The sequence below is a fragment of the Falco peregrinus genome, chromosome 4 (genome assembly GCF_023634155.1).
Source record: "Falco peregrinus isolate bFalPer1 chromosome 4, bFalPer1.pri, whole genome shotgun sequence".
NCBI classification, from domain to species: domain Eukaryota; kingdom Metazoa; phylum Chordata; class Aves; order Falconiformes; family Falconidae; genus Falco; species Falco peregrinus.
In genome coordinates, this window is record NC_073724.1 from 94,662,662 (window position 1) to 94,688,881 (window position 26,220).

The 26,220-nt window shown below is 38.9% G+C and overlaps 1 protein-coding gene across 1 annotated transcript in view; it reads left to right on the forward strand.

Moving 5' to 3' along the window:
• The window catches only part of TRPC4 (transient receptor potential cation channel subfamily C member 4), a 161,947-nt gene that overhangs the window by 120,254 nt on the left and 15,473 nt on the right, over nucleotides 1–26,220 (forward strand). The window contains exons 5-6 of the mRNA XM_055803135.1: nucleotides 15,579–15,718; nucleotides 24,138–24,451. Of these exons, the coding sequence (XP_055659110.1) occupies nucleotides 15,579–15,718; nucleotides 24,138–24,451 (454 nt within the window). The remainder of the gene's footprint in view (nucleotides 1–15,578; nucleotides 15,719–24,137; nucleotides 24,452–26,220) is intronic.

The following is a 26,220-nucleotide window of genomic DNA, read 5'->3' on the forward strand; positions in this document are numbered from 1 at the left end:
TGTTCTGGTTCTTCTAAGAGTCCATTTTTTCTGTTTGTTAGTCTACTTCTAAAAAAGGGTCCCTTTGCCACAATAATGATTTTTCATGTATTAGAATGAAACAAAGTGTCATTTCTGGAGCGTTATCACTAACCTTAGTTACCTAAAGTATGCTTCTTTCTAATATGACAGATCCACCTATTGCAAATAGAGCTGACCAGGATTTTTGAGTATTTTCATTAAAATACACACGCAGAGTATTTTTTCGATGCAAAACCATTGATGTGAACTTTTCACTCAACTTCAAACAAAATATTTTACATCAGAATATGGATGTAAGTACAGATGCAGGAAAATCCCCCAGCACTTTTAAAATGGAAGAAAAGATTAACATTCTGTCCTGATAGTTAACAAAAATTTCAGTCTGGGATTACTGAAAGCCTACTTTGTGTGGGCCATGTTGGCCTTGAATGTCTTCCTGTGTGATTGCTCAGGCTGGTCATAGTGGACCATCCTAGGTGCTCCCTGCCTTTGCACATCTACCCTACTAGATGGTGTGTCTCTTGGTGTGCCATGGTCTCTTTCGTGTCTCCTGTTTTAGGAACCAATACAAGTTGGACCAAGTCAGGCCAAATATACTTGGTCTTGACTGAAATGAAATTGTAGGAGGAGGGACTTAGTAGCCTTAACTGCAAGAATTTAAGTTTGATAATTTAAATTGTCACCACCTAGACAAGTTAATGCACAAACTTTTCTGAAATGTTTTGGTCAGGCTTTGATACTGTTACTTCTCCGTTAAGATTCTGTTTCTCTTTGCTTTTTCAACTTTTCCCAAACACCTGGCTTTTTTTAGAGCAACCAAACTAACAAGGCTTTTGGTATAATCTATCGTGTACAATTTACAATGCAGTGTTGAATTTATAGTACACTAATTAGCAGTGCCTAATACTCCAGAGAAGAATGAGTCAGTGGCTTTTCCTCTGTATGTTCCTTGGTAGAGCACTGGGGGAAGCAGGAGGCATGGTTACATCTGCCTTTCACTTAAGAAAACAAGCATGCGTGACTGAAAACCCTGTGTACACTCACTTGTTGGGAACCTCTCAGAAGGACTTGGCTTCCACAGATTAACTGCTTTCTGAGATTTCCCCCATGATAGCACAGCATAAAAGAGACCTCACCATCAGCCTTCACTGTAAGATGTGCTATCCTTTGCTGGGTAGATATTGCTACTGTTATGAAAAAGCCAATACCTAGTGTTATTGCAAAGGAAGTAATCAATCTGGTGGGCTGCTTAAAATGACATTTCCTACAGACGAGTCAGACTAACTTCAGTGGGTGAGATTCACATATAAATATTTAAAAAAATTTCCTCCAGTAAATTTTCCCAGTTTTGTACCCTCAAGAAATCAGAAACCAATATAAAACTGATTACTTTGATACATTAGTTCCTTAGAAATAAATGCTGCAATGCTGAAGGGAAGCAAGGGGCTCTTCTGTGCTGTCCCATGCCCAAAGGAGATATTAGTACATTTTCTGTCTGGCCTTCCAAAATAGCAGGTGTTCAGTGTCTGTCCAGTTTTCACAGTATCATGAGGCTGAAGGATGCCAAGAACAAATGCATAGCTGTCACATAGACCTTGACATGCCAAAGTGGGGTTTATTATTAACCTGTCTTTTTGAAGAAAGAAATTAAAGCCCAGAGAAAAAGGCACAATTTGAGAGGGGCAAGAGATAACAGTTTCAGCTAAAGGCAGTTCTAAAATTGTGGTGACTAACTCCTCTCCAGAAAACATGCAGTGGGAAGAGGAAGAATCTCCATTTCCCTCAACCTCTGACACTGTTGTTTACTTAGGAAAGGGGTTAAGTAACTCATCATCCCAAAATACTTGTTTGAAGAAGCCATTGACCCTGATAATTATGACTGTCAAGATGACTATAATTTTTAAAAGCAGCATTAATATTTGAAGTATATGGCCAGATAATGCCAGTACTGTCTGTGCTGAATAAACCCTACTTCTGCAAGCAGTACAGCTTAAGTCAAGGGAACTGCTTGCATAAACAGGTATTCATGAGCATGAATAGAGATCAGTAGTTAGACACCATGTGGTCAAATAGGTTATGGTTAATCTAGACTGTAATCTTCAGAGAAACTGTGCCTTCCAAAATCTCTTGCATCTAAACCTATGTATTTTATACACTAATGTCTAAGTAGTTTGTAACTAGTGGTTTCCTCTAGTTCCAGTTTCAGGCTTGCTGGATTCAGCTTTCAGGACTGTGGTTGCTGCAGTGCCTTAGCCCATCCAAATAGTAAGGCCCCAGATTCACTCATCGTAATCTCAAGCAATTCATTAGGGACCCAAGTTCTGCCTGTCATTGAAGGATACAGACACACATCTCCACAGGACATAACGCCTCACAGCATATGATGAACACGTCTATTCCCACTTTTTTTTTTTTTTTTTTAAATGAAGTTATTCCAAGGCAGAACCTAGTTTTCATATTCATATACATACAAACTGTGGCCTAGTAATCTTTTAATAAACTAAACAATTTTATTTAGTCCTTGTCTATAAGGAAAGTTAGTTTCCAGGTGACAATTTAGTCTGTCATCTCATCTCTTCAAACTATACACTTATGCAGTATCCTTAAAAAGAGTAAATGCTTCACTCTTGAATTACACAGGTGAGCCTAAATCTGAAGTACATAGGTATATCTTTGCATTTTCTGGATGTCGATGAAAAACATGGATATCTGAGACAAAACTACTGTGGCTTTAGTGTTGTAATTTTTCTCTGAAATTGGAAACATGACCAAGTAAACCCTTTCCCCAGAGCAAAGGTTATCCTGGAGGAGCTACAGCATGTCAAAACTATTAACATTTTAAACAATAGAATTTATTATTTGTCATCCTCTTAATTCAAATAGCTCTGCAGTCGGTTTTCAATTTAAGAGTTATCTCCCTTAAAATGAAGGCAGGAAGAGCAGCTTCCCTTTCCAGGCTTCTCATCAACATGAATTTCATAAAACTTTAAAAGTTTCAACATGGTCTGTAACAATCTAGGTGCTCCAACGATCAAATAGTAATTAGCATTTGCCTACTACTACGTAATAGAAGGCTGAATGTGCATAATTAGAACATATTAAAAGTGTCACTAGAGTAGGAGGCTCAGAGGAAAAAACTGTATTGGGCTACATTTCCATGGAGACTATCGATTTTACATTTAAAAAGTCTCTTAAGGAAACTTCTGTATTAATTTTGTCTTTTACATGATTAGATGATTACACAAGTGGTGTTACAGTATGCGGTGATTATCTGTGGAACAAGAAGTCAGTATAACAAGGCTAATGTTACAGCTTTAAGAAGCAATTGTGGAGAAATCTTTTGGTAAGAAGAGTCAGAACCTCCTTTCTTTTCATTTAAGCAAATAAGGACAAGCTTTTACTGGTAGGAAAAATTAATTTTGTTCTTCTTGTTAGCTATTGATTCAGGTCTCCCAGGCATGCCAGATACTTCACACTGCAGAAACAGGCCTGTTTCCTAAACTTGAGAATCCATCACCACTGAAAAAAAGGACAGGAAAAACAAGAATCCCATCTTGTGGAAAAAAGTGAGGAAGAACAATATTTTCCATCATCAAATTCCCCATCCAGCTGCTGAGTGGCCTCCCTCTGAGCATAACAGTGATGCAAAGGGGAAATCAGATCAGAACCAGCCTCACCCTCTGTGTGTTTTGGCTGCAGCTCACCTAAGGATCATATTGATCCCTACAGACTTGTCATACCTGTTCTTCTGCCCTAAACCCTAGCTTAAAACCTAGCAGCGACCATGATAACTGTCCTCATGGTGGGCATTTGGCTCACCAGGAACGCTATGAAATTCAGAGTAGAAAGCCAACAACCAGACAAACTTAGTGCTTAGTAGATGTTGTTAAAAAGCTCCCTGCCAGTTTTTCAGGGTGGCTGCAGCAAAAATAACATTTTTAGGCAAATTTGTTTTGATGAGTTTTTTGCTCTTTTATGGACATCTTTAAATGTTCATCGTAATTATGTTGTTCAGAATACTGCCTGGAGCAGGAATGCAGCCTTACTGGATCTCTTTAACAATGTGTTCCTCATCCTTTCTGTCAGGGTGGTTTATGCTATTGGAGTACGTGAATCTATAGAGAATGTGGGTGTTTGGGAACTGTGCAAACTGCAGGCATTTGTGGTCAGCAAACTGCTGGTGGGAGGTATGGGAGTGTACAGTCTTGTCGGTACTTAGCACAATGTATATCCAAACCAATGGTACAGCATGACACTTCAGATGAAGTGAACTTAGAGGTGGCAAGTACACTGTGCATCATCTTCTAAATTTGGTCAAGAAAGCGTTGTGTAAAATACGAAACAGTTGGTACAAATCAACACGTTCCAGGGAGCAGATATAAAGGATATTATGGCCATTGAGCTGAACCAGTACATAACCAGTAGTGACAAATAAAGTGCGGAAGAGGAAAATTATCCCAGACAAAGCTGGAACACAACTTCAGTCATAAAGAAGGATAGTGCACATCATGACCAGTCAACACCATCTAGTCCAAACAACTTCTCTACATGGGCTAACTGCAAAGACAGATCAGATTGCTAAGATTTTTGTCCAGTCAAATCTTGAATTTTCTCCAGGGACCAATATTCCACCACCTCTCATCAACCTGTGCCTGTGTCTAGCAACTGGTAAACATTTTTCCTGGTATAAGCTGTAATATCCCATGCCACAACATTACCTCTTGTCCTTCCAATGTGCACCTCTAGGACAAGTCTGACTCCAATTATTTGTCAGCAACGATTTTGTTAGTGAATTACAGCAGTAATATCCCCCCATTAATGTTCTCTTTTCAAGGCTGAACAGATTCAGCTCCCTCAGCCTCTTCTTGTACGTCATGTGGTCCAGCCCCCAGTCAGCTTGATGGCCTTCCACTGGTTTCACTTCAGTCAGCTAATATCTATTTTCTGTTGGGGATCCCAAAACTGGACCCATTAATGAAATTATTTATCTAAACATCAGAAGAGCCACTTCTTGTCAGGACTGCATGAATCTTGACGCAATAGGACCTTTTACTCAGTTACTTGTAGGTTTACCAGGTTTTACATATTTTAAGATGAACATTTTCTGTGTAGATGATTGTATTTTATTCTTTGCTTATTTGTGGTGTTGGCTGATATGTGGCTTTTTTTTAATGTAAGATTTAATATAGAATCGTCTTGCCATTTGCAAAACTGAGCAGATGAAAAATATCTTATTGTCAGTATGATAAAAAAGTCAGTAGACTTTTCCTTTGTGAAAACATTTTAAATGGTGCCACAATCTCCAGTTAAATATGAGTAGCCATATGTATTATTGGGTATTCTAGTAAAAATCTATCCTAAATTTGAAAAAAAAATCTGTAAATGTGTCTCCATCAAAAATGGAGCTACAGACTGTGCTTTGGTTCCTAAATCCCATCCAGTGTCACAATCAGCCTTAACGAGTGGCTCCTAGTCACAGCGGCAGAGGTGTGAACCCTGGACAAGGATACCCTTGAATTTAGCAAACCTAGAAGCTTTTGATTTATCTTGTCTTCAAATCCTTTCCTTAGTCATTCAGGATGAGATGCAGTTTAGACTAGGTGGAGCAGTGCTCTGCCTATCCTTACTGGCCTTTTATAGTGTTTAAATAGAGTACAGAAAATAAAGGGAGTTCTCTTCCTTAACAATGACTGCCTGAATGTTCATTTTACTTACACTTACATTAGGTATGGAAAACTTCCCTCCCACAGGCAATGCCTTAAAACTGCAAACAAGGACTCTGCTTTTACAAGATAATATAAAATAATCATATATATAGACAAGTATCCAATGCAATTAGATGTTTTCCTGCAGTCACAATAGTTTGCTGATGGAAGCAGGTTTTGGCAGGATCCTGACTCTTTGGACTTCGGTTCTGTTTTTAGTTGAGTACCATTGTGCTTGCTCCTCCAGCTTTCAAATATTTCACATAAACAAACGTTTCAAATAAAATGTAAAATTTTAATTTTACAATCATATAGCTTGAGGATAGAGAAAAGGACTGCAGTGGGCGTGCAAAGCCTAGCTTCCTGGCAGGCACCCTTATTAAGGAGGCTAAAGATACCTGTTGGGTTTTTTGTCTTCTTTAATTCTCCCTCCTTAAGTTTCCCTCTCTTCCGTTTTTAGCAGGAGTGGTGAATGTTTCACCCCCACACTGTTGTCCCTACCCTAGTAATGACCTGGGACAGAGGTTCAGTCTTCCCTCAGGATGATAAAAGGCAGGTTTCCTGTTCCCTGTGCAAGAATTCTATCCGTAAAGCTGCAGTGCCAAACATTCACACTACTCTTAGGGGGTATAGTTTAAGCATTTCAGGAAAGGAAGGTGTTTTGGACACTGAAACTCAGTTTCATAGCTAACTGAAGCCCTGAGATACGCATCTTAGTGCTGGTGATACGCGGTGTTTGAGACTCGTTCCTCTTTCCAGTTCCTGCAGTTCCTCTTGTCTGGGTGGTCTTAGTACTCAGTATTCATAGGCTGTGCACCTCAGCAAGGCACTTGAAACTCAAAGTGAGCATAAAATACAATTTATGGGGTATTCAGGTCTCTTGCATGGTGAATTTTACTTTCAGTACTGCATACTTAATTTAGACATTGAGTCACGGAATATTTCAATGACTAAACCCCTTTACAGGACTGGGCTCCCAAATACGAAGTTTAAATCCTCAGTATTAAGATGCTCAACTCCTTATGTGCCTGTTAATAGGAGAGAAGGGGACGAGCAGTTTCCTACATCCCTAAATATCCACTTCTGCCCTTGCCTATTGCTGTATGTATGGTGCCAAGCTGGTCTGTGCAGGACTTGGAGCTTTTGAGCAATGCTGTAAAGACCTTTCTGTGTTTCATAGACAAGCTCTACATTCATTTATTGTGCCTGCAAGTCTTGTATCCCTTTATGGATCTAAGCCGTGCATGCTTGAAAACTGTATTTTATACTATTAACTACCTGGTAAGACTGTCTTCACTATATTATTCTAGCAACACTGAGACAATATTGTAAGTGCTGGCAAAGATAAGGGCCATGCAGATGTTTGGAGATACAACACTTTAATATTAGATTGCAGTCCCGTACATGTTGGATACATATTACTTTATAAATTAAGACTGACTGTGGTAATAGATAGGGTATAAGCCTTGCTCCTTACCCTCTCCACAATATTTTTGTGAAAGCAAGAAACTGTTTTATGTATTAGATCAATTTTGATAAATATATGCCACAAAGAGTTCCAATGAAGCTGTGGGGATTAAAGGATAATGAGTAAAATTATGTATGCTCCACTCCTCATGTTAACCTCTTGAGCTTAATAGGGATTTACAAGCAGTACATGAGGATATACTTTTTCTTTAAAAAGATTTATAGGCTCTTATGCAAAAGTACCTGAGAGAATAGACCAATACTTTTGGCTGGCTAAATTTCTGTCTACTTTAGTGCATTGTCATTACTGTAGAGCAGAGTTCAAAAGCAGAAATGCGCAGAATTTCTGTACTCTGCCTCCAATATATAGGTACCTGTACATAGCTCCTTACACAAAACTCAGGCATTTAGTGGGTTTGGTTTTATGAATTAGGAGGTTAAATCAAAGTAAACATAACGAAAGCAACTCAGGTGCCTACAAAGAGACACCTTGTCCTATTTTTTAAGTAGTATATACTTACAGAGAGGTTGTTTTCCTATGATAAATACTCTAAAGGAAACCTGTACCTCTTTTGGCAATGCATGAGGTGGCCAGCTTGGATACATAGGGTGTCTAAAATGATGCTAGAAACTTCTGTTTAAGCACATGATACATTAAAAAAATACAATATCTTTCTTGTTTCTCTAGATCATGACAACTACACATCGCTGTCTACAGTCCATTGGTGTGGAAGACTTAAATGCACAAACCTGAAATGGTTTGGATGAGCATCTTTGATTAATTTGAACTTTATCAACCCTACTAGCCAACTCATATTGAATATAACAGTCAATCCAGGGTTACAATTTATTTTTGCATACACTCCAGGACAGTAAACATTTTTTCTTGGCTTATACTCCTATTCATTACCCAAACCCTATTTTACAGAGGCAATAAAATAGAAGAAAAAGGGCCCATAATGTTAATATAGATGTAGTAAGTTAAGTCTCCTTTAATCTTCCACTATGACAATGAACTGCAATTCATTTGCATTTCAGGACATTTTCCAAAGGAAATTCAAAAGAGTGCTTAAAAAAAAAAATAATTAACTACTAGTTAAATATATTAGCTTTTAGCATTTATAGGAGTACTATGCAAGTCAGACTTCTTGCTGTTCAAGTTATGAAAGAAAGTGTGTGGTCTAAGAATACTGGCTACTGTCCCTTCTAAAGATACTGGGTTAAGGGAACAGCTATCCCACTTACGTGGATGCCTTACTGCATAAATTCTGAAGGAACTGAACAATCTGATGCTATTGGACTAGGTGATGAAACTAAGCCATAAATATTTGAGGGACTATTCAATGCTGACTGTCCAAACTGTTTGCACCTGACATTCCACAGCGGGTGAAATACATATATAACGCCATAGTTCATAATGCTACGCCTAGACCAGTTTCATTGCTGATGGTCACTGTTTCTTAGAAATTATGCTTTTCCTTGAACACAAGAGTGAATTCACTTCTGGTCCTGAATACCCTGAGTTCTGATAGAGTATAGTTCATCCAAAAGACTCACATGCTCTATAATCCTTGCATTGTTCATTACCTTTTCACTGCACTTCAGAGGCATTACTAAACTCATCTTCACTGCTTCTGTGAGGGAAGGAGTTAAGTTCAATTGTACAGATAAGAAATTGAAGATAAAGAGTGAATTGAGGTTAAATACTAAGTAGTCTCAGTGTTAAGTTGTGTGCACAGATAATTCAAACCAGCAATTCCCAGACTCAGCTTGCTTGAGTATAACCATATTGGGAAGAGAGCTGGGACATAGATTGTGCCCTTGGCCATGTCATTCCCAACTCTTTGCCTGACCTGACACAGGACTCGGACACTGTGCACAGTTCCTTTCCCAAACAGATATTTCCCTGTCTCCATGGGAAAGCAGAAGGCGTGTGTTTGGTTTTGTCCATGTTCCTTTGAAATGGCTGTCTTCTGTTAACAAAATATGCCCCAGAGATTCGGAGCCCCTGATTTATGCCAGGATGCCTCTTTGTTCTTCTTGTTACCTTCATATACCTTCAGCAGAGATCAGTTCATCAGCCCAGGTGTAAAACAAAAGAGATATTTCAGGCCTTATCAATGCTTACTGAATTCCCTGGAATGACTTAACTTTGCCTCAGAGAGCTTTATTAGCATCTTGTCTCACTTCTTGTTGGATCTGTGAAGAACTCTAGATAGCATAGTAGAGCAAAGCTGAGTTTGTCAGTTAAATGGTTTCACAGTCCAGTGAAAATATGTTCTCCAAGAAACATACTAAAAGGTTGTTGTTTAACTTGGCATGCAGAGATTTGCCCTGAGGAACCTCTTGCTTCCCATCACTTAGTGGTAAGGAACAAAAATAGCACAGGGGAACTAACCTTTTGTGGGAAAGGTAAGGCCAAAATTAGCTAGGGATCCACAAATCTTTTAAAAAACAAAAATAGCTCAGGGTACTGACTTTCATATCTTTCTTTGACAAATCTCAAAATTATTATTTACAGTGAGACTTTAACCATAATTATAAACAACAAAAGGCGGTGTTGTGGAGATGGCATAATGTTTTTGTGAAGTTCCAAAGTTTCTGGAAAATTATTTTTGTGGTTGCTCAAGATTCAGTACAACATCCAAATTTAGGCAAGATGTGTCTCAATTTTTTTTTTTCTCTGAAAGATTTATACACCTTTAAATGGAATTTATAAGGGATTTATTTATTGTTTGTTTGTTTCTTTTGCATGGAAATGAGAGACGTTGCTTAGGAATAAAATTACAGATCTAGGTAGCTGCAAATTGGTAAAGGGTCAGTCCAAGACTTTTACATCTTAAAGTTACCTGCCAACCTGCACAAAAAGATACTGTATCTATCCCAAGGCTTTATCCAAAGGGACAGAAAACTCATAAGAGTATTGAGCTGCTGGACCTTGTCAAAGTCCCAATGTTTCCAATGTTTGCCAGTGGAGTCTTTATGAACAGAGTAAGTATGTCCACATTTTTTAAACAGTATCTCAATGTCTAATATCCAAAGATTTCAAGACCAGAAGTACAGCTTCAAAATCTAAGTCTATAGGTAAGTACATAAAATAAAAGCTAGTCCTATCAGTGCATATGTATTGATTTATCTACAGATATAAAAATCTACACATTGATCATATGTAGTATGTGATACCCATTACTCAGTTCTTAAGGATTTTTTAAAAGTGTTATGAGGTAATTTTAATGAAAGATGTTTTTTTTCTAAGAAAATTCTTATTTTATTTCAGCACCTTTTGTTCTTCAATAAGAAGCATTTTAGTTTCTGTCTGTTTTCTTGCTTGGGTAAAATTTATTGTTACAATATGTAGGGTTTATTTTAGAAGAAAGAACTTTTTTCATCAATGTTCAGAACTGTTTACTGCAAGAAAGAAAATATATTTACCATACAGATTATTCCACGCCCCCACCCCCCCCCCCATATTTATCTGATATATTTTAGTCCCTTTTTTCCATCAGGCAAACTTGACTTCAGTCAAATGGTTGCATTGATCAGCTTGCATGTATAATACTTCACAGTGCTGTGTGAAACCTCTCCATGGTGTTTGTTATTCCCAGGGCCTCATGTGGTCTGTGGGATTCCTGCCCTGAATTTACATCTTGTTTCATTCCATTAAAACCACAGGGTGTTTAATGAAATTTGTTTCTATCATCTCAGCCTGTTTAAAAATATCCGTGCTATTTTATTTTACTGCTCCAGTATCTAGTTATAAACAATGCAACAAATGCTTGAAAGTCTTACCTTCAACTTTCCAATTTAAGTCCTTGATTAATGAGATGGAAAAGCTGCATAACGTTGATAATCTCCTTGTAAGTGGCAATAAATCATAAAAGCAGGTTGATGAGGAACAGGTATAAGAGGCAGGTATAAAAATCTAACTGGTGTGGAGAGATAGGAAAGACACAGTTGGAACAAACAGACAACCAGAATATAACAAAGATTATCCAGGTAAAACAGTGACATCTGCTCTGGGTGGAACTATTTCAGCTAAATACAGGCACCTGGAAATTAGAGATCTGTTTTAAATCAGCCTAATCCTCCATGGCTCACTTTGCAGTCAATGGGAAGATTGACCCACCTGCAGATGACAGGATTATTGCCTTGGAGATGCTTGTTGTCTCTCTGGAAGTTAAAAGAGAGCTTTAGACAATTATCTGCAATCTGACTGTCTACTCTTGCTTTTAGATCTACTCTTTCTATTTAGCTGGCTCCTCTTAGCAGTTTTTCCCTAGCACCTGTGTGCAGGCTGGTGGTGTCCCTTCTGCTTTGCTGAGACATCATCTTTCTTGCTGCTGAGCACATAGCTCTGACATGAGCTCTGTCACCATGTGATAACGTTACTGCTTTGGCACATTAATAACACGCAATACCTGGACTCTAGATCTCTTTCCTACCTGTAATAACGCAACTATTAGACAGTCTTATTGCTGCATGTCTTCTATGTCAGGTTCTGTTTTGGAATTGCCCAAAAGTCTCCTTAGACAATAAAGCCAGGTTGTGTCCAGCTATCCATAAATCTTCTAAATAGAACAGGGAAGTGTGCAAGGTCACAGAGAAAATGTTTTTTAAAAAGTATGCATATAAAGAGATTTTCTTAGTCTTTTCCTCATTCTCCCAGTGAATGTAACAGAATAAAATTGGCATATGGTACCAGACCCTGTGAAGATAAAAGCTGACTGACTTCTTTCCCCCCCTGACCCTTCCTTCTTGCAAAAAGATACAATTATGATCTACAACAAGATTTTAAGACCTCTGGATGAGTGACCATAAGTTAATTCTAAACAGAACAACTGGGAATCTCTCATGGCTCAGAATAGCTCCATCAAGTAAACTGACCAGGCCTTAGAGGAGTCTTCAGCTTTGCAGAAAGGCTCTGGGATTCAGAGTACACTTTTATAGGATAACCCTTCAGGCACACTTGGGAGGATTTACAGAACTCCAGAGATCCCTGTTCTTCCAGCATTCGCTGCTCCAATTGAGCACCCCTCAGTAAACCTAGCCATAGAGATCTGGTGCCTGCAAAGACTCTGATCTCAGCTTTCATGGTGAGATTGCCCTGAAGTTGTGGTTTATAGCTATCAACATTAGGACTTTGTACCTTCAAAGATCTGCCTTCAAAAAGACATGTCTGGAAAGCCTGTGTAGCATACATGGACTCTGTGTCTGTCATAAACATAGCATCCATCAGTCAGCCTAGTTTCAAGTTTCCTGGAGCCCCATCAGATCTCAGTAACTGTATTTGTATAGAGAGTTAGCACTTAGATTCTTTGGCTGGCAAAAAAAGATTGAACTGTCACATCTCCAGCCAAAAAAACATGTAGTACTTCCAGTTTTCCATTATCATTTGCTCGAAAAGATTAAGTCCTGCATCAGGCTGAACATAAAAGTTGTCTTGAACCAAGAAAAAATTTAGAAACACCATCGTTATGACGTCAAAGTATACTCAGAACTTTCAGCAGCCAAATGACTTCAACTTTGTTGGTAGTTTGGATTAGTTGTGTTTCTAATTCAAAATGATCAAATTTACAAAGGCTATATACTCTTTTCCACTATTCTATAATAGGTCGGTATTTCTGTTAGTGTCAACTTTACAATCACACTTCATCTTCTAAAGCCCAGGAAATACTTGGAAAAACAGTCTAGCTTTTCAGTCACAAAACAGATCAAATGCAGCAGCATTAGTCAACATTTCTTTTTAAATCTGTGCATAGTTCTATTGTATTTTAGGTAATGCTATCAAAGCATATGATGCTGAGGAACAGTCTTACAGAGAACAGCCCTGTTGTGTTTGTGTCAGTTCACATCTTTGCCTGGTTGTGAATCATGGAGAATATCTCAGCAGAAGACTTTACTGAACCTGCACGCTCTCACTTAAACCTTCATCTTAATAATCATCCCAACCTATTTCTGCTCTGTTTTTAAAGCATATTTTAAAGCAAATGCTTAACTTGGTGAATTACAAAATAATTTATATTTAAGCCTTTTTCTTCGAGCATCTTCCATCAATGCAACTGCCTGCTTTCTGTGCCACAGCAGCATTCCCAATGTCAGGATCCTGGGGCTACATCTGTATTATTAAATAAAAAAAAACAAACCAACAAGGAATTGTTCTCTAACACTGAGGCTTAGGGGCCATATCCATATTACACAGCCGTTGGCTCCAGGTCTCCTCTGAGCCTGGAGCCAAGTCTCCTCAGGCTCCTGCAGCACAATAGTGATTTGTGTGTGCTGTTCTGCAAGTGGAGCAAGGGTGACTCAGAGCAGTGTCTGAAACGTGAGGGGTATATTGCAGCCCCCAAACCAGCTGCTTTTATAACCTGGTGATGTTTAACATGTTATGCCTAAAACATAGCGGAAGAGCAAGCAGGGATATTTGCAAGTACACGGGCTGTGTGTTGAAGGTTGGATGGGACTGTGGTGGGAAGTGGGAGCCAGACTGCTGTCATCATGTTCATACTGTGTGTTAGGAGCAACCAGCTCTTGAAGAGTAAGTAGATGAGTCATTTCACAGGCTGAAATGGGCAGGCTTTTAGGAGCTTGCCTAGTAGCCCTGTGAAGCTGTGTTCCCTTTGTGGTGGTGCTTGGGCAGTTAGCAGCAGCAGTGGGTGCTGTTAGTGGATATTGACCCCTGCCACACAATAATGTTCCACGATTTTCTTACTGTTTCTCATCAGAATTGATTGCAGCTTGAAAATACGTTAGTTTCTTAACAGTGCTATATTTTGTGTATTAGTTTCATCTGATAACCTAAACACAGAGTTGCAGTCAGCCTGTCTAGGCTATTGTAGATACTAAAATGGGTGTATATCACTTTCCTGTCTACATGTTCGCATCATGGTCCTTTCTCAGAATGTGTTCCCCGAGCTCTGCAGAATGCTGAAATAGTGATGGGGGCATAGTTGAAAATGAACCCTATGAAAATAAGTTGCTGGACCGATCAGATGATTCAGGTACTCCTAAGGCTTGTGATTACTGATGATGACACACAGAAACAAGACAGGAACTTGTGGCTGAGATTTGATGGGGAGAAGGTAGTGAGAAAGGGAACCTTTCCTTTTGAAAGCAATCAGGAGACAGAAAGACTCAAGCCAAACCACTACAAAATGAAATTGTACTCCTCCCATCTATACCCCTCCTGCCTTCCAAATAACTCAAAAACCTACCTGGCTTGAACAAAAATAGACCAGGAATCACTTTTCAGGGATCATGTTTGAGAGAAGACACAGGTTTTCCTGCAGTCAACTAGAAGACCATTGAGAAAAAATGTTAAGGTTCAAGGTGAATTTAGCCCTGACTAGAGTAATGCAGGTCCCTATAGGGACCCTCTATAGACCCCTGCACAAAATCTGTTCAACATTTTCTAAAGGAGCATGTGATAAGCAGGTGGAGAAAAGCAATGCTGAATTAAATGTATCTCAACAACTCTATGTGAGAGACTGGGTTGTTGTGGTGAATTTTGTCCCTTTAATGAGCACAACAGTAAAAAATTCCTTTAAGAAAATAATTAACTGTAAAAAATTAAAAGCTCTGTTCATATTGTGATCAAAAAAGCTCTGTAGGGAATAATATGAAATATGCATCTAAGTGTTCCATATTGTTTTATGATACCATATTATACAATAGTGTGGAGTATCTTCTTCAGAGAACTATTAATGTTTATAGCATCACAGTCTCCACACAGTTGTCTCTGGAGCTGTTGCACCAAGTTCATGTCAGACAACTTGCAAAATTTCCCACTGGGACTGAATACTTCTGTAAACACTTTGTGTCCAGTGCAATGTGTGCTCTGCACACTTGAAAATAGTTTTCATTCCTTCATGTCCCAAAGGAAAATATTCTGCTGGAGACACTACTCTTTCTGATGGAAAAGGGACACTTCAGTTCAGCATGGACAATAACAATAGAAATTCTCTTCCGTATTGTATGGGTTCCAACTGAAATAAATTAATGTGTTGGATTGACTCCTGCTGTCATAGATTTTCCAGTTTTAATTATATTGCAGCAGATACCAAGGACAGAGCTGGCAGTGGTGACTGGGTTTAGGACCCTTTTTGTACTTATTAGAATACAATGGGGAAAGAGATTGGAGAAAGCGCAAGAAATTGCCCTTGTACAAGCAGATGATTTTTTTGTTTTGTTTTGCCTGACAAATTAATTCTGGAAACATTAATGGGAAGATAGAATTTCACCTAACTAGATGTGTAATTTCGAGCACTTACCCACCTTCCCTTTATAATTAATGTCAGGAGAATCAATCTGTTGTGAGATAAGTGTCTAGAATACTCACAGCCTTTTTTATTTAATATACATGCTTAATGAATTATGTTCTATTTACAGGTTTTATCTGGGGTGAAATTAAACAGATGTGGGATGGTGGACTACAGGACTACATTCATGATTGGTGGAACCTCATGGATTTTGTAATGAACTCCTTGTACTTAGCAACAATCTCTTTGAAAATTGTTGCATTTTCAAAGGTAAACTTTAAAAAAAAAAAAATCAGTAGAATATTTAAGACAAATCAGGCTTCTTCAAACTTTCTTCTGTATTTGGAGGTTCTCAGGCTTAGCAATGCAAGAGATGTATGATGTGCTCGTTGAATCTCCAGATATGACAAGAAACTAGACCAGGATAAGAATGAACAAAACATTGTGATTTATAATTTTTTTTTTGTTCTGGGACTACACAATCTTTTGTTATTTGATCATGAATAGTCATAATGTCATTTTCTTGGAAAAGGGAGATCACTTGTAATATTTAATAATGTTTGCACAAAATTATGTTTTGAATTAGTCTTTGTGTATTTATCAGTAAGAAATTATTACCTCTAAGACAAGTTTACACACCATGCAAAACTTCCAGACAGGACTACAAAAAAATACATATACTTAAAATTGGGGGTGGTAGTGGTGGTGGTGGTGGTGGTGTATGTGCGTAAAGAGCAAAGTTTTAATTTGTGTTGAAAATTTCTGATAAGTGCAACATGAACAAGTAAAGCTGGAAGGAATAAGATAGTCACTTGAGGCTGGTTATGTTCATTTTCTCATCCTTTTCATGGACTTCTTATGAATGATTTTATATTCCCACTGTTTGAAGTATCTTCCAGAAAAATAGCCCTGCTTTCCAAAGCTATGGAACATATTGCATTTTTGTATGTATTCAACATCAATCCATAACATGATAGAAATTCCTTATAAAATGAAAGATTTTAATCATAACAATGGTCTCAAGGACAAGGAAACCACATCTGAAAGGAAACTAAAGCATCTTAGCATCTGTCATGGATCTTATCACATCCAAGTAAAGTTAACAAGCCCATTTTTACTGGCCATTGTGATCAGCACTGTATTTCAGCTGTTTCAAATTCCCTGCCACCAGCTACTCTGCGTGTATGGAAGAAGTCTCTCCCCAGCCAAGGATCTTTTGGCTGGAGAAAGAAGAGGATACAGCCATCAAGTAGCTGGTTACAGCTCCCTTACCCTCAAACAGCAGCTGTTCCTGCTGCAGCCCTGCCATAAGCATAGAGGAACATAGGAATCTCTGATTTATATCATCTTGTGTCTCTTCACAAGTGCCTACATGTCAGCCAGTCAGGGGCAGGGGTGACCAAAGACCTGTGATCTGTTGACATCAGCGTCCTCCTGTGACAAAAGTTTTCTGGCGTGCTGGTTCTCTGGCTGCAATCCTTTGGAAGTGTTCTCACTCAAAGAAATTAGAAGCTGTTGCCTGAAAGAGCAAGCTGCTCACAAGCGTGAGGAGAGCTGTCATTTAAAGCTGATGAAATGCCTTTTTACACACAAGGGCGCCTTATCATAAAGTGACCAGAAAATTGTCATTTCAGCATCCCATGTATCAAAGCAAACAGTTCATGGAAAAGGCATGTTTCCAAAGCATTTGAGATGGCCAATTATTCACTTTAGAATAATATTTGTTAGAAGACATTTCATCTCCCAGACAGCTTCTGCTTATGGTAATTAGATTCCAAGGTGACAGTATCTGGGATAATATGCATCCATTACTCTCTGAATTAGTGCTTGCATGCCAATCATAATCAACACAGTGCATAAAGCACTATCTTTGGTTCTGCAGATATTATATTTTTACTGTGTGTGCAATGTTGCACCCAAATACCTTTTTGTTCCTTAAAAGAGCCTCAGTTCTGGTAGTCAATTGAAACACATGATGAGGTAATAAAGAGACTAATACAAGTGTCATTTAATATCCAGCCACATTTTCTTCAAATACCTACAACAGAATTCCCCACCTCTATCCCAGAGGAGATTGAGAGAATGCCAAATGTAACCAGTGTTTTGATGTAAAGCTTTTATTTTTGTTTTCTAAACCTTGCAAGACGATTTTTTTCTGAAAGAGCTTTTCTGTTATTTATTAATTCAAATATATAAATGCACTTCTTAGAGGTATTCTACCTCCTATAAAACAGCTAAATCTACCTAATTAAACATTTTTACCAACTCCCTTGAATAAAATTATGAGAGTGCCCTCATACTACTCTCTTGTGTGATAAATGTTCCCAGAGAAAAACATAGTGTATATTGCCCATTCAAGGCTCTCCGACTGACACAGTGGTTGAGCAGATGGATATTATTTGCAGCAGCTGGTGGAATAATGTAAAATACACCAAAAAAGTGTAATTTCAGGATGCGAGAACTGCTAAGATAATTCAGTTACCTGTTTCATTGCCAGTATTCAAACAAAATGAGTACATCTCGTGTTTTTCAAAGGGCTATGCTTTTTGTCTCTGATTTTATATCAACTTGTGAGGTCTTTTTAAATTATCCAGTATATCCACTGAAAATACTTTCTCCCCAATAAATAATATTATAAATAGTGCATTGACACGTTTAATGAGAGTACAAGATAACAGATTTTAAGCAACACATCTGTTTTGATGGAGGGTTGTAGATATAGATAGACATCTCGTGCTCTAAGAGAAATGGTTCTTTCTATGGTTTTGGAAGATAATTTAATTTGTACTATTGCATAAAGTTAGGTGAAGTGCCAACTTATATGCAGACCCTGCTTGCTTTATCTTAAATATTTCTTAAACCTGAGCATTTGACCTAGTGCAGCTTGTTCCCAGTTCTGCTAGAAACTGCATGGAAGTTCATATTACTGATTATGTGTCTCAGCCACTGACATGAAAAGCTAGTAAAAAGGTTCCTATTCAAGGCAAGAACTCTGAAAAATAACTAAAAATACATTGTTTGTCTCAATATTTACTGCCTTAGTGATCACTGTGTCAGATCTACTCTGTTCAGTAGTAAATAAGTTTATATTTCTCTTCTGGCACCAATTCTGCAGGAGCAAACATTGACTTTGTACATTGTAAAGTGTTTTTGATTAATGTTTCACCAGATTTACAGACAAAATGTCCATTTACGTAGGAGTATTAATGCACAACCCTCCCCCCAAAATTATGGACTCAATTCCTAAGTGTAATTACTGTTTTAAAGCTCTTTGCTACATCAGCCCCCCACCCTTTTCCTACTGCTGTTCCGAAATTCAGCATAATGTATGCAAAGATTGGGACATACATTTTAAAATAGGAGGAGTTCACATTTGCATATGACCTTTCAGGAAAGGATTTAAAGTACTTTTGCTGAAATGGGTATTATTTAACCTTTCTTTTGTTATCAGAAAAAAAGAGGGTCACATTTGACCAAGGTCCAGCAGTCCATTGAACATTCAGGTAGCCTGATCTACATGTCTGTTTGATCTTTCTTGTTGCTTTCATGAGTTCTACAGTTAGTGACTTTTGTTTTCATGGGAAAACTGATCGCTCAGCTTTTTTCCTCACAAATGGTTCTGATACTAGATTTGCATTTTAATTCCTTTGAGTAAGGATCAAGAATTATTATCTTGTATTCCCTGGGTGATATCACACAATCATCATATATTTGCCTTGAAACTCTACTGTTTATATGCTGCTCAGTTTGTTTTCTGATCTTCTTAACTTTCCATTGATGTGCCATGTACATTTCATTCAACTGACAAGCCAATGATAGGTATCATTTAATCATGTTGAGTGATGGCTGGCTTGTTACAAGTCAAGAGGTTGTGTTTGCATTTGAAGTGGGGAGAGAAATTCCTCAGGGTCACAAAATAATAAAAGAAGTACTAAGTATCAACATCATGGTTTACAAAAAGCTCAGTGTTGCTATATTTGCTCTTACCGTTTTCCATTCCCTAGAACAATAACCATTTATTTATTCTGTATAGAACGTAAGAACATCAACAAGAATGAGTGAGAGAACAAATGCTTCAGTTCTGCATGTTTGGGGTTGTTTTGTCCTAAAATACAGTTTTTCTTTTTTTCATATTCTCAATGTTTCTGTTTTTAATATGCCTAGTCTTTTTGTGCCTCTGCTTTCTTCTCCTTCTAACACGTAAGCTTCTTTGTTCTGCTGGTTGTTCTTCAATATTTCTAGATTTCTTTTTCAGCATCCTCTAGTTAGTGGAAGCAGTTTTGTTGTCAGAACCCTCTTAAACTCTTATATATATATATATATATATACATATATATATATATAACTTGCTGCCTTCTTTCAGCTATTATGTTTCACAGATAATTTCCAAAATTGCTTCTCTGGCCTTCACCTTTCTCACAATTTTTAAGCCAAGTATTTCCAGTCTCTTAAATCACATCTCTTCAAAACTGAAATAACAGCAATCAATTTCTACTTACAGTCATGACTTTTTTTTGCATTGTATCTAAACATGCAGCAAGCACTTGGGCCCCAGAAAGGCACAGTCAGTTAAGCTGAAATACCGTGTGCCTTTGATTTCCCTTTTATAAATAAGGGGTCATTTATCTTTTCTGGCTGTTTTAATGCACCAGTTTTGTGTCTCAGTCCAGAACATCATAGATAAATTCCTTTCTTCTCACCTTTCTCCTTAACCTCATCTCTTCTAGAAAAGGTGACATTGTATACATCTTGTCAGACTACAACTATAAGATAGCCTCTTCCCTACCCCAGTAATCAATGAGAAGAAACAGAGAAAGTTAAAGAGCAGCTCATCTGACCTGTTTGGGATATCTGCTTCCCTAATACACTAGAAATGCCCATTTTTCTTTGTGGACTGTGAGAGGAGGGGACAGAGCACAGATGTGGCTGTCCACACCTGGCTGGTTTAACTTTATTCTTGCTCTTTTACTTTATCATTTGCTATCCTTATTCAGTGTCCTCTAGTTCCGTGTTTTCCTCTCCTGCTTGTTTAACTTCCTTGGAATCTGCCACTACTTGGTTCATCTAAAATATATCTGCAGTTGGATGCTTTTGATTCTCTAACAAAAACTCAATCTATTCCTGGTTTCAAATATCTTCTTTAAATTTTTTTCATTAATATTTTTCCCTTATTCCTCCAACACACCTTGTGTATTTTTCTGTAATCTGAGCATCTAGTGCACTGTTCAGCACCTAGTCTTTGCTTGTACTGACAATTGTCCCTAGTTATTTAACAGGTGCAAGTTTTTACATACCAGGGTTTTACAGTTCCATCAGAATTCAGTCAAATCCTGTGTCATATTATTCAAAGAGAGGCATTATAGAAAACATGCTGAGTTCTCATCTCTCTTTTCTCAATAAAAATTGAAAATTCTGCTTCATTTTCTTCTTGCTTTTATCTCTTAGCTGATGCCTCTAGTAACTCAGTTCTGTTTTCTACTGCCTGTTACTTCATCACCGATCTTGAATCAGTCAGAACTGGACTGAAGGGTAGTAGTGGATGAGGCAGAATAGCAACTATCTTGGAGCTACAATGTCAAATGCAGTAAGACTTGATTTTACAGCATGATCATTAGGGAGAGGATAGTCTAATGAAAAGAGTACTGAGCTATGACTCCAGCAGGTCTGGATTCAGGTCCCTACTCTAAACAGCAAATATCAGTGGTGGTTGAAATGTAAGGCTGAGTAATTCTTAACTCTGCAACGGACTACTGCTCTCCAGTTTTGCAGTTCTCATCCCCAAATCCACAAGACTGTCAGATGCTATTGTTGCTTGTACATAAGTAAATAAAACTGTGGCAGGGATGGCAGTCAGGCACTGGGACTGTCTGACTTACACTACCAGTCAGTTAGAGCAGCTGTAGGATGGTGGGGTCCTGTGCCAACTAGCACTGTCCAAGACAATACTCAGTTCCCATCTGCAATTTGAATCATAGAATGATTTGGGTTGGAAGGGACCTTTAATTCTCATCTAGTCCAACCCCCCTGCAACAAGAAAGGACATCTCCAACTAGATCAGGTTGCTCGGAGCCCTGTCCAACCTGACCTTAAGTGTTTCCAGGGATGGGGCATCTACCACCTCTCTGGGCAACCTGTGCTAGTTTTTCACCACCTTCATCATAAAAAAATTTCTTCCTTATAGCTAGTCTAAATCAACTCTCTTTTAGTTTAGAGCCATCACACCCTGTCCTATTGCAGCAAGCTCTATTTGAAAGTCTAGCCTCATCTTTCTTATAAGCCCCCTTTAGGTACTGAAAGGCTGTAATAAAGTCTCCCCAGAGCTTTCTCTTCTTCAGGCTGAAGAACTTCAACCCTCTCAGCCTTTCTTCACAGGAGAAGTCTTCCATCTCTCTGATGATTTTTGTGGCCCTCAGGTCCATGTCTTTCCTGTGCTGAGGACTCCAAAGCCGAAAGCAGTACTCCGGGTGGGGTCTCACTGGAGTGGAGTAGAGGCGCAGAATCACATCCTTGGGCCTGCTGGCCATGCTTCTTTTGATGCAGCCCAGGATACAGTTGGCCTTCTGGGCTACAAGTGCACATTGCCAGGTCACGTCCAGCTTTTGATCCACCAACATCCCCAAGTCCTCCTCAGCAAGACTTCTGTCAATCCCTTCACGCCCCAACCTGTACTGATATTGGGGGTTGCCCTGACCCAGGTGCTTGGCCTTGTTGAACCTCATGAAGGTCACATGGACACACTTCTCAAGGTTGTCCAGGTCCCTCTGTATGGCATCTCATTCCTCAGATGTGTCAACCACACCACTCAGCTCGGTGCCATCTACAAACTTGCTAAAGGTAAACTTGATCCCACTGTCTATGTCATTGATGAAGATATTAAACAGTACTGGCCCCAATGTAGACCCCTGAGGTGTTGCAGCACACACAAACAAACTACTAGGCTGTAACAAGGCCTTTACCATCAGTGAGAGCCTACTGCCCATCTGCATCTCCTTCCTCCAGAGGTCACATCACACTGCTCCTCCCCCCTCCAACAATCCTTAGGGCTATTTAACTACTTAGTGGGAATGAGCTACAGCTGCACATTGTCCATGTCAATCAACCCACTGCCTCCACAGCAAGGCCACAGCTGTATACCATCAATGCCAATCATTCCACTGCCTTCATTCCTCTACACTGAGGGACACCGCTTGTCACTGATCTTCATCCAGACATTGAGCTGGGGACCACTACTCTGGATTCAACCATCCAGCCAATTCCATTTGTGGGGGGCCATGTCATAGGCCTTACAGAAGTCCAGATAGATGACATCTATAGCTCTTCCCTGTTCCACTGGTGTAGTCACTCTATCATAGAAGGCCACTACGTTGGGTCACGCAGGAATTGCCCTTGGTGGAACCATATTGGTTGTCTCAAATCACCTCCTTGTCCTCCATGTGCCTTAGAATAGCTTCTAGGAGGATCTGTTCCATGAGCTTCCCAGGCACAGGGGTGAGGCTGACAGGTCGGCAGTTCCCAGGTTCCTCCCTTCTACCCTTTTTACAAATGGGTGCAGCGTTTCCCTTTTTCCACTCACTGGGGACTTCACCTGACTGCCATGACTTTTCAATTAGCATGGAGACTGGCTTGGCAACTACATCAGCCATTTCCCTCACAACTCTGGGAATAGCTCATTGGGTCCCATAGGCTTGTGTCAGTTCAGATTCCTCAGGTGGTCTCAAGCCACTCTGAGAGCAGTCATCTTTTGAGCATGAGAGTCATGTGGAAATGTTGTGGTGCCTGGCTATGGTGTTTCATCTGGCCCCAGCAACACAGAAAAGCCCCTTTCCTGACTATTGAGGGTGTGATCAGCAGCTCTGAAGGATGCATCTGGGTGTCCCACAGTAGGTAAATACAGACTGCACCATAGTCCCTCTTTGAAATCTGCTTCATATTATATTACCCCATCATTTTAGAGTGCCTCATAGCATACATTCTGTCCTCTAATAAATTCTGTAAAACAGATAAATGAGACCAAAGAAATAGTAATGAGTCTGCCACGGTAGTTAAACCTTAGTTCAAAGTAACATCTTTCATCTTCAAGGAATTTTTTGGTAGAGCTGAAACAGTGGAGAGTCACAGTTCCATGGATCAGACTTTAATAATGAGACACACAAGCAGTTTGCCATGGTTCATTCATAAACAGCTTTTTCATCATTGGTCCTATGTTAGTGATTAAGTAATATACTTATTCGTTAATTAAATGTTTTCTTCCAACTTGCCAAAGTTCTTGTGTGTTTCTGTCCATCATTGTCATATCCACACTGTTCTCCAAAGAAATAACTTACCTGATTTTACAGCTGAAAGTTTCTATAATTCTAAGAACCCAGGTGTTCAAAACTGTTCCTTTTCCTCTGTCAGAATTTTTAGACTTGCTTTTGCTACTGTGAAAATTAAAGGCAAATAAAAAAACCAGGCGAAAAACTGGAAAGTGTAGACCATCCTGCAGATAAAAATGAAGGACAAGTACATGGGTGTTGGTCATTTTTTGTTTTCCTAAAATAAGAAGCTCTTTTGAAGACATGTTGCTTTCTGAAAGGTATTTAGTTTCATTGTATTATCAGAAAATTAATTGAACAGCTTATAAAAAACTGACATACTTTTTTGTGCATAAAGATAGAGAAGTAATTTCTTCCCTTCTGCTTGTTTTCAGTATAGTGGGTTAGTTCCACGGGAGAGCTGGGACATGTGGCATCCAACCCTGGTGGCTGAGGCCCTGTTTGCAATTGCAAACATCTTTAGCTCCCTACGCTTGATCTCATTATTCACTGCAAATTCTCACCTGGGACCTCTGCAGATATCTCTAGGAAGAATGTTGCTGGATATTTTGAAGTTTCTCTTCATATACTGCCTTGTGCTGCTAGCTTTTGCAAATGGATTGAACCAGCTGTACTTCTACTATGAGACAAACGAACCCGGCAACTGCAAAGGAATACGATGTGAAAAGCAGAATAATGCATTTTCAACGTAAGTGGCTGATCTATTTCTATCTTCCCCTTCTGCCCACAGTATTTTAATCACTTAGATGTTGTTTACAGGGGAAAGACTGTCTATTTTCTATTGGTATTATGGTGGTGTCCTGACAGACACATCTAAAGTTACCCTAATAAGAAAAAAACAACCCCCCCCACCATTACATCACTCTGTAATAATGTTCAACCCATGCCACAGTGAAGTCTGTACAATTCAAGATAACTCAAAAGATCAAAAGATAAAGAGGAGGGGGAGATAGTACGACATTAGAAAGTACATATTTAGAATTAAGGGGAAAAAGGTCACCAGATCAGAGCTTGCTTATGCAGGCAGCTGTTGCTCTGCATTTCTTCCATGTCTACTTGTGGGCATTAAGTTTGATGTTCTAAAGCATGAAGAATCCTTGTAAATGTGATAGCTGAGGCAGGAAAAAACATTCAGTCCAAGCTTCTACTGACCCTGAGTCTACTTTACACAATCAAAGAATATATTCTAATTTCTGTTTTAAAGTTGTTTTTTTTTCTTTCACTTAAAAATCAGTTTTACTTCACTCTGTTCTGTAGTTCCTCTATCGTACCAAAACACTACCAAAGGAATACTAATTCTTTCATCTTTCAACTTGCATTCTGAACCAAATGTCTGCTATAAATACCTGTTCCATATTACCTTCTATGAATCGTATCTAGGCTGTTTTTAAAACACATTTATTACCAATGGCTTCCTTCTTAACGTAAATAAACAACACCTTTTATATCATCTTAATCAAGTAACTTTGCTCAGACACAGCATATTTATCTTGCATATTAATGGCATCTTATGCAGGTCTAAACTTTGTGTGATCTGAACAGAAAAGCATAGGGAAATTTTTCTGAGTGGAACATTGAGGGAAGCGATGTTATTCGTCTACTAGTACTAGTGCCAGAAGATGGTGTCAAGGCAAACTGTGGTGCCTTGTGAGTTTGTTCTGCAACTGTGAGCAGGGGAGAATAGTGGTTGTTCAATTTTTGCTCAGACAAGTGTAAACCATGCAAGAGACTCCAGACCCTTTACCACTCGTATACACTCTATTACCGAAGCAGGGATTCAGGATCTAGAATTTCCATAAGTACAAACACACTGCCCTCCCAGGTATCTCTGCAGGACAGCACTCTACTGGATTCTGTGTCACAGTTATGTTTCACAGATGATGCTGCATGGTAGGAAAGGGTCTGAAGGGTTAAGTTTGGTCCAGTTCTGAACAACAGGCCCCAGAGTGCAGGACTGCCCATAGTGGTACAAGTCCCCACAGTTCAGCAGCTTCCCTGCTCCAGGTGCAGGGGGGACAGCACTGGTGGCCCACTCATCTTGTCGGGGTAACCTGTTTCTGGTGTCAGGGTGAAGGAGTAGGAGAGAGGCCATGGAGGAAACTCACTGCAGTTATTGTCAAGAAACTCTTCGGTTGAAACACCATCACTGAGTTACATTTGGATCCTTATTCTACCTTCTACAGTCAAGACAAAGGGTCAAAATACTTCAAAGGCAGGTGTCTGAAATAAAATCTCTAAAACTATATTTATGCCGCAGAAGTTTAAACAAAACTGGCCTTTTATTCTCAGGCTTATTTATAGATTCAGTATTCTATATCTAGAGCCTCAGATCTGAAACATTAAGCCACTGTTTCCCTAGAAATATATTCCATATTTGTTGCCTATATTGTGGTAAGTATCATTCATCTCAATCAAGTCAAGCGCTTTTGTGTGTTTGGGGAAAAAAACCAACAATCT